This window comes from Struthio camelus, chromosome 2 (assembly GCF_040807025.1).
Source record: "Struthio camelus isolate bStrCam1 chromosome 2, bStrCam1.hap1, whole genome shotgun sequence".
Taxonomy (NCBI): Eukaryota; Metazoa; Chordata; class Aves; order Struthioniformes; family Struthionidae; genus Struthio; species Struthio camelus.
In genome coordinates this window covers 22,839,020-22,857,705 of record NC_090943.1, presented here as the reverse complement: position 1 = coordinate 22,857,705, position 18,686 = coordinate 22,839,020, and the positions used below count along the sequence as shown (strand labels likewise).

The 18,686-nt window shown below is 35.2% G+C and overlaps 1 protein-coding gene across 3 annotated transcripts in view; it reads left to right on the top strand.

Annotated features, from left to right (window-relative positions):
- Positions 1-18,686, top strand: part of MALRD1 (MAM and LDL receptor class A domain containing 1) — a 292,727-nt gene that overhangs the window by 173,390 nt on the left and 100,651 nt on the right. For all 3 annotated transcript variants that reach the window (XM_068934618.1, XM_009673718.2, XM_068934619.1), the window contains exon 29: positions 17,236-17,416. In XM_068934618.1, the coding sequence (XP_068790719.1) occupies positions 17,236-17,416 (181 nt within the window). The remainder of the gene's footprint in view (positions 1-17,235; positions 17,417-18,686) is intronic.

Below are 18,686 nucleotides of genomic sequence, written 5' to 3'. Positions count from 1 at the left end.
CAAATAAATATTCATAATGGATATAATTAGTGGATATGTAATTTTTTCTCTGTATTGCACAGAGTGGCAAAAGGATATACTCAAATAGTTTATCTGTATATTTCAAGCCTAGTTTTGAAACGTATATCAATCAATGTACTATAAAGTATGCTATGCCTGTTCCACTATTACTACTTTTAAATATTTCTGAAGTGTATTGATATACTATTCCTGCATTATGTTTTTAAATTCTACCAGTATTCATATTTGTGTATAAAACGTATGCTGATAGGTCCAAGTCTTGAGGCAGGTATTTAGATGTCATCAAAAGCGGTGGTAAATTTTTAAGATGAAAAGGTGATTTTGCATCAGTATAACGTCAACTTCTGCATTTTCAGACTCTCTGTTTTAGTACTGAGATTCATTAATAATAGTGGAACATACAGTTCTGTGGAAATACTAGATGTGTCTTTATAGGTAATCTTGTACTCACTACTTAAGTAGTTGAGAAATAGAATGTTTCAGTTAAGGCCAGAGCTTGGAGAATCTTTCAGTATATAGATGATGTTTAAGAAACATATACTAGTTGACAACTGTGTTTTATTGTTTGAAATTACAATGAAATAGACCTACAGAGGTACTTGATCTGTGCTTGGTGGAATTCATACATCTAGCCACAAAGGTGAGGCATCTTGCAGCTTTTAAATACTTTGTTTAAACTTCTGTTCTCTACCCTGATACTGTCTCACTTGAGCAGCTAAAAACATTGCCTGTTCGGTTGAGCCTGGGTGTGATAAAGCAGCTCTGTTATTTATTCACTGAAAATCTGTGGTGTATATTTAGATGATATTTGGTCTTCACCTGGGTTTCTCACTTGTTACCTTCACTTGAATAGCACAGCTTGGTATTTTACTTTTGTCTAGCTTAAGCTGTTTGGATCTATACGGGAAAGAAGATTCCTCGAGCAACTTCTAGTGTGATCCAGAAAAGGTAGTATTTAAATTTAGATACATGAACCTTATAATTCATTTCACTGGTCAGTGAATAGAAGAAGAATCTTGTTATTTATGACATAGAAATATTCACTGGATTTGAAAGATTCTCCTGTGAACATCATCTTTCTGAAATCTTTCACAATGTAATTAAGTTCAGAATTGTGTTCAATAGCAGAAGCATGTTATCAAAATGCTTATTAGCAGTCACAAAATGATTCAAGTAGGTTGCCATCCCTTTTACACTTTATACCCCAGCTGTGTTCTTCAAGCATTACTAAGAGAGTGTGAATTCTGCTTTTTTTTAGCCTAGCTGCTTATGCTATGCTGATTATGTAGGCTATGTGAAGGAATTAATAGGTTTAGCAACTAATGAAAATCCTCTCCTAACTCATCAGCTGTGCAGGTTTTATCCTGGACTTTGTCTTAGTCAATGATACACTCTATTTAAGTCAATATTTCTGTCTCCTTCCAAGTTGTACCAAGATTTGTTTTTTTTTTTTTTCAGGTGAGGTTTGAAATCTCTTGACAATTATGATGCAGAGAGTTCCGAACAGAGCAGCTATCTTTAGCAGAACAGTCTTAAAGTTTCAGCTTGAAAGGAACATTTTACTGTGTGTAACTAAAGAACCTGAATGGCCCTACAAATGATATCTGCAGAAGTTGTGGTCACATAAGGAAGAAATATACCGGAGAGCATGTAGTGAGACAAGAAGGCACATTGTACTAAATGATATTAAGTACCTTAAAGCGTATCACCTAGTTCATGCTTTCTAAGTATGCCAGTCAGCTAAAGATCTTAGACATCTTCAGGTTAAAATATCCCCTTCTATACAGACATTAGACCATGAATTTTTGTTGTAGGAGAGGTGGGAAGGTACAGTCTACCATGAGTCCCCTGAAGTTCTCTCTCTCCAGTAGAGCTGTTTGGTCATTCAGTAGTTATATTTTTCCTTTAATTTTCATTTTTTAGTGTTGCAGTATTTCCTCAGTTCACATAAGGAGCTTTATATTCTTCTGATAATTAGTTCCATTTAGAGAACCCAAGCTGAACTTCTGCACCGTCTCCAACATCTAGACAAAAATAGAGAAGTGAAAACAGCAAATCAGGCTTACCACAGCTACTGAAATAGTAAAACAGAAATAGGTTATATAGCAGTTGCTGCGTTGCGAAGAAACAGGAGTTTGGGGACTCCCAGCGAAGCATCTCTTAGCTTTTCATTGAAGACCAAAAAGATGATGGAAAAGCTCTGTCCATGCCTTTTTTGGTCCTGTAAGGAGGGAAAAATGCCACTGAATTACCCATTCTTTCTTAGTTTTATTTATATTTATATTTGACAGCTTGAAAGTTATTACAAATTCTCTGTTATATATTTGAAATCTGACTGATGCTTGTTTTTAAAGCTTTCATTTTGCTTCTACGTGGTGCAACTAATTATTTCTACATTCTGAGTTGTTAGAAAGATACCTCTGCATTTTCTTTAGCCAAGTAGATTTCTTTTCTCTAAAATATTCTAAAATTTCAGGACTTCCTGTTAAATTGTACTTTATCACAATGTGGGTGGCATTACAGTAACTAAAAGTAGATACCTACAGTGTCAGTTGAGACAGTCAACTTAGGCTCTCTTTGTCAATATCTGCTTTTATAGTATGTTCAGGAGAGTATTGGGTATGATCTATTTCACCTAAATAAACACCTAGAAGAGGTCAAGTGAAAAGGGCATATAGCTTTACATATAGTTTCCTGTAGACATCTAATTTTATGTAATATCTTACCAAATAGTACTATGTAACATTTGATGAAAGATGTTGGGTACATTCTAAAATGTCACTGGATAAATATTTGGATTTTGGATAATTGAATACATATTTTTGGATAATTGCATAAATATTTGAGATCTATGCTGGCAGTACAAACACCCAGATCTCATGAATTTATTTGGAAACTTTAAACTTCTACATCCTTAATACAATTTATATATTTATATAGCAAGAACTTTGTATGTTCTGGAAGAGCACTGGTGGCCACGGGGGAGAGAAGTAGGGTAAGTGAAGTGCTTTGATATGATAAGGTATGTTCAGTTATGAATCTTCAATTTATAGAGATATGTTCTCTAACTGTAAATTAGAATTTTATATCACATCTCTACTTCCATGGTAATCTTTAAGAAATAAATAATTGTATCCATGAAATATTACAGAGACAGGACAGGAATATTCCTCTTAAAGATATCTCTTTGCTCAGGAGCAATTCACAATGCAGCTTAAAATACATTTAATCAAGCCGTGACTGAATGAAGAGCTTGTTATTTTTTCAGCCTTACTGTTTTAACTTCCTTGAGCCTGTCCAGTTCATTCAATGTCCAAGAGGATCTATTCTATATTTCTACAACTGCAAAACCAATACAATCAAATGGAAAATAATGTAGGAGTATGAATAGGCTGTAAACGTAAATGTCACCAAAAAAAACCCCCAGAAACAATTATATCCCAGTGAACATCGCGCTATGTCAAAGTGGTGATGACATCTGACTGACAATTATCACTCTCACACCTCTCACACACTAAAGCATAATAAGTTTCTAGTAGGTAACAAGCAGAGTATATTCATGTCAATCCCTGCTCTGCAGACTTGTCGGTTTGAAGAAGTGTTGAAATATTTAGTAAAACCTTAAGAATTTTAATGTCATTGCACAAGAGATAAGGATTACTATTGCTAGTCTTATGATTTTATCATACTGCCATTAAGAAATCTGGTTTTTTAAGTGTATTTATATATGTACTTATTTTCCCTCTTTTTCCAAAGCTGTAAATTGTTTCTCAGCAGAGTCCCTGTAAAGATATGTTTTACCAAACCTTACATTCAGTTTACATATACAGAAACAAAGTAGTATTTGAGGTGAATCACTAAATTGAATTATTAACACAAACAAACAAAAAAATTAATTGTATAAATTCTGTGAAAGACCCGCAATGTTTTTATTCAAAAGAATTGTCTTTGCCTTAGGACTTTTATTTTACAAGCCAGCAGTAATGATATACGTAATTCTATAATTATAGAATTATAGCATTCTTCAATGAGCAAATCCTCACATTTTGAACAGCTAAGTGGACTTTTGTATGGATTGAGTCCATGATTGTGGCCTAGTGGAATTAATTTAAAAACACTGCAACACTGATTATAAAAATTCTTCCGACTGTCTTATCATGTTAATCTGCTTTAGAATATGGAAGTACAGGAATGTACTTCAGTACCAAACAAAGAGATTTAGGTATTCCAGAGATCTTCAGTTCATGAAGGCAGTCAGTTAGATGCAACATAATTAATCTGTACAATCACAGTCATTACAGATTGTGATGACAGTCGGGAAACCTACCTCTGAGAGCTGCCTGAAGGAAGATAAATATTAGACATGACATAGGAACACAGGGCTGTAGAACAGCTTCCGAGACATCAAATCCTATTCCCTGTTACAGCAGGAAACAATTTCATATGCTCCCTTTTCTTCTGTTGTACGCTTATCACATAAGTGGAACATTCAAAGATTTTCCTCATCTGGCAAAAGATTTGTTCCAGTATGTATTTAACCTTTAGAGACCTACTAACTTGATTTCTTATTGTAAAAATACAATTAGAGAAACATGAGAAACTGAGTGTTACTCTCACAGCTGTCTGGCCCTTCCAGGGAAAAATGAGGTCCATTACCGACTCACTGTCAAAGCTTGAGAGAAGAAAAGTTAGTCCCACAAGCAAGATGCCTGTCACTCAAATAGTACTTCAATCCATATATGGTTCACTTTCAAGTAGATTTTTGCCTAGGAGTGGACTACAGGTTCCAAGTTGTTCCAAGACGAGCTGCGTTGATGAATAAGCAAAGACTGATCCTATTGCCTGAAAAGTTTGAAATTGTAGTTCAATGAAATATTGGCTTATAAATATCCTAACTTGTAGATACTTACCTGATTCAAAAAAATTTATCAAGCTTCCCATCTAGTTTCTATGAGATACTGTCTCAGTGTCATTTTTAGCAGAAATATTTTTTTTCTAGTTTCTTTGACCACAGAGAAAGCTGCCAGTCCAATTTTTTTCGCGCAGATCAACCAGAACTGAAGGTTTCTGTCAGGATTAAGTAAAAGTAACAAGCAGGTGCCTTTTACCAAAGGCAAACAACTCTGCACCATCTGACTGAATTCAGATGATGTACATAAACACATGAGCACAAACATGCATGAAAAAAAGGTGGTTCACAGTCCTCCTAGAGGAAATCCTGGACACAGGACACATCGGCAATATCTCCTGCACTCTGTGGTTCTGAGGTGTGAGTTTTGCCCAAGTCCCAGTTTCACCATGGCTGGTCGCATGCCCAGACCTTCCAAGACACTCGAGGGAGCTGTGCATACCCAGCTCCCTTTCTGATGGGTGCTCTGAAGTCAGCCTGCAATGTGGATGTTACCTTTGACTCTAAAGCTAGCAGTAGCATCTGTATCCCATTTGGAAGACTAATTTATATTCTTCCTCTCTTTTCCAACTGATAAAAAAGGACACTAATGAAAAAACAAGAAAGTAAGGTGATCTAAAATGCAGTTCTTAAATGATAAGAAGTGATAAGACCCATCAACACTACTTTGAAGACCTTTATCTTTACACTCAAGATGTATGAAAGAGCATGAGTTAAGGCCACATAATAAAAATCTGCAATTTGATATATGATATTGCTTTTCATATCTTCAGATATGGGGTCTTCAGAACATGCCCTGTAGGAGGAGAAACATAACAAGTTTGAGATTATCTCATTTCTGTAAGCGTCTTGTTAAGATTTTGATTTATAAACTATTTTGTTGCATCTCTTACTGTATATTTTCTGCATTATGTTTAGGCAGTCAGTGTAAGCAGAGGTTTGACTTTTATAATCCAAGGAATAGAGCATTGTACAATGTCTGGCATATTGTTAATATATTTGGCGCTACAGATGGTGGTAACAGTTGTTCAGTCTTTCTAGAGGTTTTGTAACATTGATTGTTCCAAGTATTAGATTTGGTTTTCCACAGAATTACGGTTGCCTTAGCTCTACAGTGGGAGCAAACTGAAGAAACCAGAAAGAAACAATTGAAAAAAAATGTGACAAAATTTGAAACAAAATTAAACTAAGTTGCCAAAAATGCTAATGGGCTTAGAAAAATGGCTTTGCTGCTCACTGTTACTCAGTTTTAGCAGTAGAACTGAACTGAAAAATGAAATTCAAGCAATCACAATCCCTTAGACTACCTAAAAAAGAAAATCACAAAGAGGTGGATTATGGGAGGGAATAAAGAAAAATGTTTTTCCATGTGAAGAGAAAGGTAGTCTAAAGACAGGACAGAGTAGTACAAGGTGCAAAATGAATCAGCTTTTACAAAGAAGAGCTGTTCTATTACTGTGTCCTAACTGGTAAGGATAATGTACAGAATGAAGATGTATTTTGAGAGCCAAAGGAGTATTTGATGGGAAGGGTGTTATATAAAAAGATTCAAACAAGAAACAGAGGAGTTTTTTTGGTTATAAGTGAAAGCTGATTTTAATGAAATCTGGCAGATTTAATAGTTCTGGCAGGACAAACCAAAAATGCAAGAAGGTGATATTTATAGACTGATTCAAAGAGAATCATCACATTACTCTTTAACTTCTAGTGTAGAATTCTTTCCCAAAATAAGAGATTTTAAACTATAATTTCATCTTTGCTAAAGAGCACCTAATTGTCATTCCTGGAACCACGTACCTGCTTGAAGCAAAATCCGCTCTCTCTAGCTGAATTACTAGTCACTTCTTATTGAGGTGTTTTTGAAGCTAGCTTTTCTCACCTAGACTTTACAACAATTAAGACCCAAAAATCTTACCACTTAGCTCTTAGAAATATTACAAATGCGAGCACTCATGATAGGGTGAACTGTTAATGCCTTTGGATACTCTGAAAGGTATTCACTATGAGGTTCCAGAATTCCAAAACCGGTGTGTTTTAAAAAAATAATTTCATCGGTGTTAGAGTTTTATTTAACAAAGTTGTTTATTAGAATTCATATTCCTTGCTGAAATACAGATTCCTTGGTTATAGCAATATTAATTTTGGAAATTAAAATTAGGGAAAATGATCTTTCAGGGAGTGAAAATTATGTTACTGTTTTACACAAAGGAGAAGATGAAGGGTATGGATGGATGGGCTTTGTCATTAACTCTGATTATAAAAACCTGCTGAGACGAATACATACAGACTCTCCAAAAGAAGGACAGAATGCTGAAGTATCAATTTTTCTTCTTACTATTTTCCTTCTTTTTGTAATGCAATGTGCAAATGCAATTATATAATTTTGTAAGTTATCCTTAACGGTGAAACCAATTTGTCATGCATACTAATACACAGGCAGTATACATTTTGCCTGGATCACATAATTTCTTAAAGATACCATTTGATCAGCTTGATTTTCTTTTTTGAGTGTTTTTATATGAGCCAGAGATACACTGTACAGCATTTGTGGTACCAAAATATATCTCTGAAAAATTAGGGAGAAACTTATTTTTAATACATTCTTTTCAGTGCTGAGTATCATGAATCTTCACTGAACTTAGTGGAACCTCAGTAAGCTCATCACTTTCAGCAGCCTAAAGTAAAATCTACTCTGTTGTGCTACTGTTGTGTTAGATTTTCCAATCTTTTGGGATCAATATTGCATACATTATTGTAGTTTTGTTATCTACTTTTTTTTTCCCCCTACCTCTATTTGCTGAATATTTCTGAATCGCTCAGCATGCTTAGTGATGGAAAGTACAAAGTTTAACTTTAAAAGCCCTCCCTGTATTGAAATTGTTTCTATTTGTCTCTCTCAGAGCTCTTTTAGGATGATTTACTAAATTTGAAATTGTATGCTTGATGCAGAGCTTTAACCTTTAGATAATTAGCAGTGATTTTTCTAAACTTGATGGTAATCTTAACCACAATTCTCTGTGGACTTATTAAATGGGAGAGACAAATCCTCTAAGCGTGTAGTAGTATGTAACTATTGCTATGCCTGGATTTTGCTACATGATTAACAACATGAGCAAAGGTTTTATTTGTTTTGTTTGCATTTGCATCTACGTAACAAATTATAAACAGTACTTGTCTTTCTCTAAAATAAAGTAGCCTGTCAAAGCTAAGATGAGTTATTGTAACTAGTGCTGTTATAAAGCACAACTGAATTGTTTGTATTGAACTATTACCAGTCTGCTGATTGACAGTGTGCCAGAGAACAGGCATGCTTATTTACAACTCATATCTTCATGACCTTACTGTTGGCTCTCATTTTTCTTCCTGTCACTAGCTTCCTGAAAAGTTTCATTTTATTTCCTCTTTTTGATTATTTTTCCTGTATTAAGCCATTTATTTGTTTGTTTGTTTGTTTGTTTGTTTTTCTGCTTGGGTTTCTCAGGTTGTTAATAATATAGTGTAAAAAACACACCAGACCCCCCTGCCTCCAGCCGCCGTCTAATTCCACCTTCAAGTAGAAATGTTCTGAACATTTAGAATTCTATTTTGATGCAATCAGTTGATCTCATGTATTGTCCAACCTATCAAACATTGAGAATTTCAAGACAATAGATAGTGCTGTCAGATTTCTGCTGCCACTGAATCAGACAGAAAGCAGCCTTTTTGCTGATTTATCTGTGACTAAGATCCAAAATAGAAAACAAGGAAGTACATAAAAGTCAAATAATAAGTAAATAATGTCATTCTACTGGAGAAAAAAACAGAAAAAAAAAGTTAATTTAAAGTTCAAATCTTGGGTGACTTCAGTACATATAAATTAATACATGTTTTGTCTCACATAAATCAATTTATTAATCTGAAGTTTTATGTGGTTTGGTCTTTGTGTTTGATGTAGAGCTTTTTTGGCTTGAATGCAATATAAGGCCCAACTCTGTAGCACCACGTGACTGAACGTTTTCAAATAATTTAAACAATATTCTTTTAGGAAGTTAAATTTTAAGAGAAAATCTGTGAGGAGAAAAAAGAGAGAGAGAAACTAAATGCTTTTGAAAATACCTTTAGGTGAAGAAGACGCAATAATTCAGATTTTTTCTTTTAAGAGATTCCATTAAAAAGCATCAGTCTTCAGTTTTATTGCATTTTAGTGTACGTTTTTTTTCCAGCTATGTATAAAAGACTTACTCCTAGGAGCTAAGATCATTAAAGATGCTGTGTGTTGCAGTGTTGAGGAAACAAAGGCCCAAATCTATTAGGGAGGCTCTCAGCTCTTTCTGAAAATAGGGCTCCCTCAAGCAACAAAAAATCGAAATAAGTAGAAAGACATTATTAAAAATCTGAGCAAAGATGTTCACTAATCTGTTGTTTGCAGAGCTACAGCTAAATAGAAAAGAATGCTTAAAATATGGTCAAAAAAGCAAAAGCTGTGATTTTTCTTCCTTCCAAAGTTCTGTTGCTTCAAAATAAGAGTAGAAGTGCAGGATGGTGTTCTGCCCCTTGCTGAGTAAAGGGAGGAAGCAAGGAAAGACCAGACCTCATCATAGGATATGCAGTCTTTACACTGGTTGGTCAATCATCACAAGGTTTTAATGAGGTTACGATATCAAGGAAATAGTTAAAACATTTTTTAGTTTATTAATTAGCTAATTAGTTAATAAAATGTGCTTGATTCTGAACCAACAAAAAGATACAATCTAAAAAGTACAATGCCTTTCTAAAGTATTCTTGTAAAAGGCAGGGTAAAAATGCATCAAAAAGCAGAGAAATTAGTAATGATAGTTAAATTTATATCATGTTACTACTATAATGTGTTTTTGTGATCTGTGTAAGATACTCTGTTTAAAAAAAATCTGAATGGTAAAAGCTTGCCAGGAAGAAATCTGTAAAAAAACTTAGATGTCTCTCAAAAGTATAAATGGTGCTGTGGAAAGAAAGATGTCAAGAGGCCTTTTGATTCTATTAATCTTGAAAGTCTCTTTACAGTATTAATTATAAACAGTTAAGGTTTTCTGATGAATCACTTGAAAAGATTTTATCTCTGATTAAAACGCCCTCGAGTATATTTGGTTTGAGGAGGCCAGGAATATTTAGCAAAATTTTCATTGCCTCCATCCATTTGGTAAGCCCAGTTTCATTTCCGGTGACTCTTCTAAAGTAAATATCAGATGCATATGAACAAGGAAAGACTTTTTGAACCCCTCTCAGCCCAGAACATGAATGGAAGGAGAGGTACAGATCAAGAAGAAAATCTGGGATTCATTGCTATTTGACTGCAGAAGTAACAAGGCAGATTTTCTGGTAGCAGAACTTTTATATTGCATCTGGAATACAGTGCATTCCTCTGACAGAGAGTGTATTCATAAGAAGTTTCTCTGCAATATCTTATAATGGAGAATTACATACTCCTCTTGCATGCTTTGGATTCAACTCCTAATAGGGTTCTGACTGTGTTAGAAATGTAGCCTTAAGAGTAATGATGGTTCTGTGCTGCATAGGAAAAATATTAAAACTGGCTGCAAGATAAAAGTAATAGTATTAGTGAAAGACAGAAAGAAAGCCTTCCCTTTCCTTCACTCTTAATTTCCCCAGGTGAGTTCATAAGGATATTGAGCCCAGTAAGATATACTTTACCCCTGAAGTTCTCAAAAGGGAGGTCATAAACTCTTTATATAGTTCTTCAGATGAAGACAAGCATGAAGAAGATTCTGAATTGCAATGTAATGAAATCATTAAGAAATAATTCCCCTCAGACTATCAGAAGGCAGGTAAAAAATCCTCTGAATATGAATAGGAATCTACCAATATGCCTAGGCATATAAATGTACAGATCTAAACGTTCTACAGTCTTCATAGATGTAATTCTCCTATGCTCAGAGCAGATATCACTCAGCATACTGGGAGAGTGAAAGACTCGGACCCGCTGCTACAAGTTAATGGAAAAATGCATCCATTACTGTTAAATTTACCCTAATAATGGCTTATCACCTCAGCTTGACCTTCCACTGTGTTTGACCCATAGAGGGCAGTAACATGCAATTCATAACTCAAAAACTTTTCAGAGCCTTCAACAAAACGACCTCTTTCACATCTGTTTTTATTGGTCTTGGTGTGTGGTTTTTTGATGAAAAGAAATTTTGTGTGTTGATCTGCCAATAAAGTTGGACTTACAGAATTTCTCAGCTTGAGTTTAAGTGATGTTAAACTACAAGTTACAAAATGGGTTGTAAAGAAAATGTTCTGAGCAACTTTTCAGAGGTATTGCCCAGCAACAACTCTGAACTAATAAATAGTGTACCACATACAACGTACAAATAAATCCAAAGTAGAAATGCATGTGGTAAACTAGCAGGTGTTCCTCTATTGTGGTCTAAGGTCCACTTGGCCTGTAAAGGTTATATGTATGACCAACAAAGACCCTTTTTAACTGTTTTTGTTTGCCACAAGTTTAGGTGATCATTAGGGATATTGTTACTGCTGGGTCTCCCCCTTTCTGCTATTATGGAAGTTTCAGAATAAATACTTTTAAGTAAGTTCATTGCAGTTTGGACCTATAATGAAGACATTACTGATAAATTTCTCTCTTTGCTGCTATAGACAGAGATACATGTTACCATGTTAATTTGTTGCACCCCCAAAAGCCTTGATGTCTGTCAAAAGGTGTAATGGACCAACACAGCTATTTCATTTTTGATCTCCTGAAAAGTTTGGGCTATGTTGACTGCTATAATTATGTTTGGATAGTGAAACTTCTGCTTACTCTTGTAACAACATTATGCGCCTCTTTTCTTTCATGAAAAATCTAATGATTCCGTATTTGTTTGTTTAAGCAAAATACTTGAAATCCCAAGAAAGAAGAAAATAATTATTGTTTTATTATTATAATACTTTGAAGTCCTACTGTTAGCTCAGTGGTATAAATGCTGTAGTAAACAAGAACAAAGTGATTACTATTGCTTCCAAAATATTCATTACTAAAATGTTAATTAAATATTAGGTATTATAGTATAAGTACTGACAGAAGTCTGAGCATAGGAAGAGAGACCACTGAATTGACAGACTGATTCCCTGGGTTTTCAAAGAAACTATCAAACAGTTTTGGTCATCATGACTGAGTCACATAAGCGCATCCGTGTCTGAACTGTTGGTATGATTTTCTTTTAGACCTCATGGCAAAGGAAGAAGAAATGGTTCTTTTGCCAAGGTTATTTTCCCAAGAGAGGGGTAGGGCACAGAAGGGAACCAGGATTTGTACATTTGAATAGGTAACAAATGCATAGTGGATTAAGGCATCCTGAGTCAGACCAGCATAGGAAGGAGCCTCTTGATAATGAATAAAAGATAAAGGTAGGATTACAGTATAAAGGACACTGATATGTTTGATTTTGGTATTAAAGAGAGAATTCAGCCAGGAAGGAAATCAGTTCACAAAGAGGCAATTTTAGCAGTCCTTAACCCATGAGATGATGAGAGCTTCTCCAGAATTTTAAATGTTATGCAGAAAGACCTTACAAAATGTAAATATAGACTGTATGTGGATTTAGAAGGATATCAACACTGAAAAAATTACAAGCTTGAGTGGCATGCAGGGCTGTGAAGCTGTTCACAGTGATTGCAAAAGGAAACATAAACAAGAGTGATTGATTAAGTTCTTTTAGCCATATTTCCCCTCACTTGAGGGAGAAATCTGTGAAATGATCTCAAAGAGACGGCATGAGATTTTATTTAGAACAGAAAAAAATCAGTGGTGACCATGTGGTAGCCATGACCAAGGCCAGCGACCATGTGTCATTATTTGGGTTTTACTGTCAAATGAGATATCTTGCTAAAGAAAGACTTTTCCCAAAGACTTAGGGAAAATATACTTTGCTTATGTACTCTGTGTCAGTGAGACCTGGCATTTTCCTTCCTTCAAGGCTTACATATTTGTAATAGACAAAGGTTACAATCAAGTTTCATAATTCAGAACTTCAACCTGGCCTTTTGGTTGGACAGATAGGGGTTTTTCTTTCACATGAACCGGTTTCTAGGTGCTATTTTCATGTTCCTAGGGAGCACCTTCTTTGGCTGGTGGTAGGATGGTAGGTTGATGGTTTCCAGTGATAAAAGCAATTTTGCCTGATAATCTGCTTAGCTGGAGAGGAAGCATAGGCAACAAGAGGATGCAGATTGGAAACTGAATGGTTTTAGAAATGAGAGGGAAAAGATAATGATAGGCTGGGTGTGAAGAGAACAAAACTGAACTGAAAGGAAAGGCAAAGCTAATGTTATGAGAGGTAAGAAAGATACAAATGTGGCTTTGATGCACAAGTGCTGGTGTGAGGAAAAGTGGGATCAAGGACAAGCAAGCATAGCGAAGAAGGGAATGTGGAGTGCGAAGGGGAAGGGAGTGTGATGCTAACAATGCAGAAGAGGTGTGAAACCAGATATGTGGATGAGTAGCAGCCAGAATAATCACAGCATTTCTGAAATTTTCTTTTTTTGGGGAGGAGGAGGGGTGAAGGACCACATGCAGCTAGACTCTTGCAGGGTAGCTAGAGGTTTCCACCCTAAACTAACTGCCAGAGCAATCAGCTTGCACACACAAGCAGCATTGATACTACTGGCCAGAGCAACAGATCTTAACCACCTTTTATCAGTCTAATGAAACATAGAGGTAGACTGGGCATTTTGCCATCAGTCCAGGTTGAACAGCAATGCAGACACCCAGTATGTGTTGGCAGAAGAATAGCTTCATAAAAACAAAAGGATGACTCTGTGGCCTCCAGCCTTCTCTAAACTCGGAGACACCTTTCTTCTAATTATCATACATCTCTTTTATATTGATGCATGTATATGGGATTGAAAAAGGTCACAGAATGTCTGGATGCACAGATTGATTTTCTCCTTCAGGTCATATCTGTGTTTGTTTTTGAAGCAAACGCATTCCAAAGATATCAAAGAAATGCCAAAGCACCAAAGACAGATTAAATGGCTGGAGAATGCAGAAAACAGAACAATAATTCATGAAATGGAATATGCAAAGCTGACAAAGTTCAAACTATGATCTTCTTGTGCCAAGTATGTATCCAGAAAAGGGTATTGCCAAGCCAGCTCCACTGTCTGGGTGTGGGGAGAGGAGTAGGGCCAAACCTTCTGTCCGTCTTCCCCTTTTGCATCTCTTCCACGGTTATTTCAAGCACATGATGTGCTGGGCTTGTATTTTCCAAGGGAATTTGCGCTCCAGTTTAGAAAAGCCTTCATGACGCTATGCAAGGAATGAAGTTTCTTTTAATTTTCTTATGTACAGCTATAGTTGAGGGAGTAAAAATCAGCCTTTCATGCTTTGTGAAGTGCTGCTCTTGTTTAGGAATTGCTACTGTTGAACCCAGAAGCAGCTTTCTCTTCTAGGTTTTATTTCTGTATTTGTATTTAACATTTTGTCAAGCACAAGGACTCTCTCACATCTTCCTTTTGTAAAGATTCCTTTTGACCATTGTCTTTTTAGCAGAAAATTTTCTTCACAATTTTGCAAAAAACACCCTAGAATTCCTAAAATTGCGTAACGGCTTGTTACTTCATGGTTATGATGCCATGTGCAAATTGATTGTTAACACATCTTACATGGGTTTTTATGAAGAAATGTGCTCAGTGTTACCTGTTATTAGCAGCGCCCTTTCCTCAGAAATCAGCATGATAAATGTAGCATAAGCCAGAACATACTATAAAGCGATAAAATATAGTATGAAATCAATCAAAATCTGGCAAGAGCAAAACTGAAGCCCATTTTATGGTTAACTGCGCTACATTTAACACCCTCTGGAATTTATATAAATATTCATCTCTATATATTGTAAGAAGTTCTATTGACTTTCATCATCCAAACTTAAACACATGTAAATTTTTATAGAATTGGGACTTAATGTTGCAATGCCTACAATTTTGAATGTTTCTTTTTCACTTAAATGCATCAATTGACAGGAATTCTGTTATCATTTAATATTATTAGTATCTACTTCATTTTAAGTTTCTTAAATTGTCCAGTCAATATACAGTACTGAAACTGCTTTTGTAAAATTAATCCATAATTTTTTATAAATAATGTTTGGGAAAGTTTCCCATTCCTAAGAGTTCTCAAGGGCAGACAGAATAGGTTCCAGAGACAACAAATAGATTAAATGCTAAAAAGTGCTACTCTTGTAAGTTTTGTTTTGTATTCTGGAGTGGAGCCCTTAAAGCCAAATGTAACTCTTCATATTCATCCATTTTATTCGTGTCATGGTTAGATGGAAGATATTTCCAGACTAAACAAATTGCCCTAATAATATATAATCCTGTTTTGGAGGTTATTCAGAAAGATTAGAATCAATGGAATAGATATTTTTGAGTTGCTGAAATAATTAAATTGAACTGCTGACTACATATTTCATGAAGAAGAATAGTATGTGAGTAAAATTCAGTTAAATTTGAAAAAACTTTTACCACTGTTAAAATCAGCTTTCATTACTTTATCTACCCTTTTGGAGCTCTGTGTAATCCTAGGGTCCTCTATACATAGGAAGAAAATTTCATATATAGCTGTTTTCAGGGAGAAACTTAATTGGAATTTTGAGAGAGAGTCTCACATTCATTGTAACTCTCTAATCTCCCTTAATTGTGTTGGTTATAGGCCTGAAAGGAGCTTGGCGTACGCTATTAAATGAATAGATCTGTGATAGGACCTAAGTAGAAAAGGTTTAGAAGCCTCATTGTGAGAAATATATTAAGCAAGTCATAACTGTTTGTCATCAACCATCACAGCACCAACAAGGTCCTGTTATATTATTTTCCTTTTAACAGAACACTTCATTAGCTTTAAATCAATGTGACGTAACCAAAGAAGCAATGCCTGAGCTTGTCTCTGTAGATACTGTGTGCTCAGTCGTCATGACTTAGCATTGAACTGCTGCCCCTGCTGGTACAGTACCATTCGGCGTACACAAACAGATTTGTTCAGCTGAGTACCTATGGATTTTGCCTGTGGAGGCTGTGTTTTCTTTCCTGTTGAGCAATGTAATGTAAAGCTGCCATTCTTTTCAACTAACATATCTGCAGTTAATAATAATTTTCCATTATCAAGCTACACCTCAGTATTTCCATGTTGTGGTAGGTCTTAGGACCTCTTTTTAAAAGATAGTAATAATTCTGTAAATTGCACAATTCAGGAACAGCTCATGTAACATTTCTGTGTATACTTGTCCTCACTTTCCTAATCAGCATGCAATATCAAAAATATCCAGCTTCATTTTCAGTTTTCTCTCATGATAAATATGCATAAGACAATCTTATTAACATAAGATTGTTTAACAGGTACACCATGTATAAATCAATATAATTCTTTTATTTCCCTGGCTATTTTTACTTTTGTCTCTGTTTTTCTTAGATTTTGTGTGTTCATACACTGCTTGCTTAGAACATTCATTATGCATTACACTTAGTTGTTGGATGCATCATCTGGTGCTTTCATTAACCCTATTTGGAGTACTGATGGGTTTTGATAAGAAAAGACTAGCCAAAAATTTTTTTTCATTTACGCTTTGGATGATTAGTCACACAGTCATAAAGAAATCTAAATTGAGACATATATACAGCTTTTGCAAATATTTATTGACAGTGCCATCAAATATATGGATCAGCTATTCACAGAATTTGGAATTAGTGCATTTGCATTCTAATACTAGTATTGAAAAATGAAGCATGTTGTTTACTGCAGGTTTGCCGCTTAGGTGATATGACTAAACTTTTAAGGAAAAGCTTTTAAATATATTAGCGCATTTGAAACACAGAAAACTACTATTTACATTCAAATAAACTGTATCAAACATATGAATATTTTATATTTGTACTTGTACTATCATTGTCACAACTTTTTAAAGATTCTGCCTCTCTGATACCCTGATTTTAAAATTGAAGACTAACTTTGCATGCAGTAATATGTTCTAAACACAAAGAATGAATCTCAGGATTGTATGAAGGTAAATATAGCTCTACCACATCAGACTGTTTTGGAGTTTAATCATACACATGGTAATTTATTTCTGAGACTCCATCTATTATTGATGTTTTTGTGATTTGTATGGTAATCATTTCATCTCGTTATTTTTCCCATCTCTCCTAACAAATCATCTGTTCACTCTTTCTTAACCAAACTGAAGGGGCATCTTCCAGAATCTTCTCTCTCTTGTACAAAAACTGGCATTTGTTAATCCATACTGTATATGTATCTTACAGTACATATTTTATTTATACTTCAGACTGATGACGGAATGGTGAAAATATGGAGTGACTCAGAAAGTCATGGTGAAGAATGGAAGAAAGCTGAGTTACACCTGGGGAAGCTGAGGAACTTTGAAGTTCTTTTTGAAGGCATTCGCACCAGAGACCTAGGAGGAGGAGCGGCAATAGATGACATAGAGTTCAAGAACTGCACCACAAGTAAGTTCAAGAGCGAAGTTTCTAGAGGGATACTAAAAGGAGATGTAGGATGCTCTTGATTGCTTTTAAATGTATCATGGCTTTGTAGAATTTACCATAGTGTTACTATCCAAAAAATCAATTATAAATACATTATTTTTTATTCTTATACCTTTAATACAAATTTCTAGTACAAATTTCTATACAGAAAGTATTGCACTAGGGCAACATTCTCATGCTAAAGCATTGAAGATAAATCCAAGAATTTTTGTTTCCTTAATTTTTTTGGTTTTGAGTAAGAACTTTCTGTTCTTTTTAATTCACTGCTATGTTATTGAGTCTGTGCTGTTGTATATAACAGTTCTTATAAATTAGGTCTTATTAAATTAAGAGATATGTATGGCTTCCTATTTCATAGCTATAAAATTGGCATTTTACTGCTATAAAAATGAATTGAGACCACAAATGAGCCACTATCATGATTCTCTTTCTCAATTCAGTTTCAAGAGTTAGGGCTAGCAAAGAAAAGAAAATCTGTATCTCCATCACATGGTATTCTCACTATTTCATTTATGTGTTTGTGGACATAGACTAAGGTAGGGACAGAGTTTGCCTAGAAATAAGAGGAAAAACTAGGTGAATTGTGGCTTATATTAAGGAAGCATGTAGTCTCCCTGCCCAGTAGGAAACAGCATGAGCTGTGAAACATGTGAATTTGTTGAGTGAAACAATCAGTGCTGAGGCTCCATATCAACGCAGGTAGGCATTTTGGAGGGTTCTTTAGGCTAGCTGTGGTTTGGGTACCCATTAGCATTTGGAACTTGAAAAATGCACTTCTGGAGAGCATCTTTCGATGTAGCGTCATCTGAAAAAATGGAGTTGGTCCATTCATGTCCATTACTCTGTGGTATAAACCAAGGCATAGAGAGTGAATATAACTGGAAGAGCTGCTTCAAAAATGCACTTTTGTTCAGAACTATAAGTCCAATATAGACGCACACTTAAAAGTTCTTTTAGGCACCCAAATGCTTGCGATTCCCTTGTGTTTTTTTCTAAATGCTGGAATGTCCCCATTGCTAGGCATATGATCGTTGTCTAGAGGAGAAAAATAGATGGATTAGGAGGTAACGGTGGGAGGCAGAAAGCAAGGCGTCATTCCCCTATGCCTCTTGGACAGCAAAGGGGATGCTGACCTCTCTTGCAGCTTATTGCCAAATTGTGGATTGGATATATTCATTCATAAAGCTAGGCCTAGTTAAATCACATTGCTGGGATTCTGTCCCATTTTGGG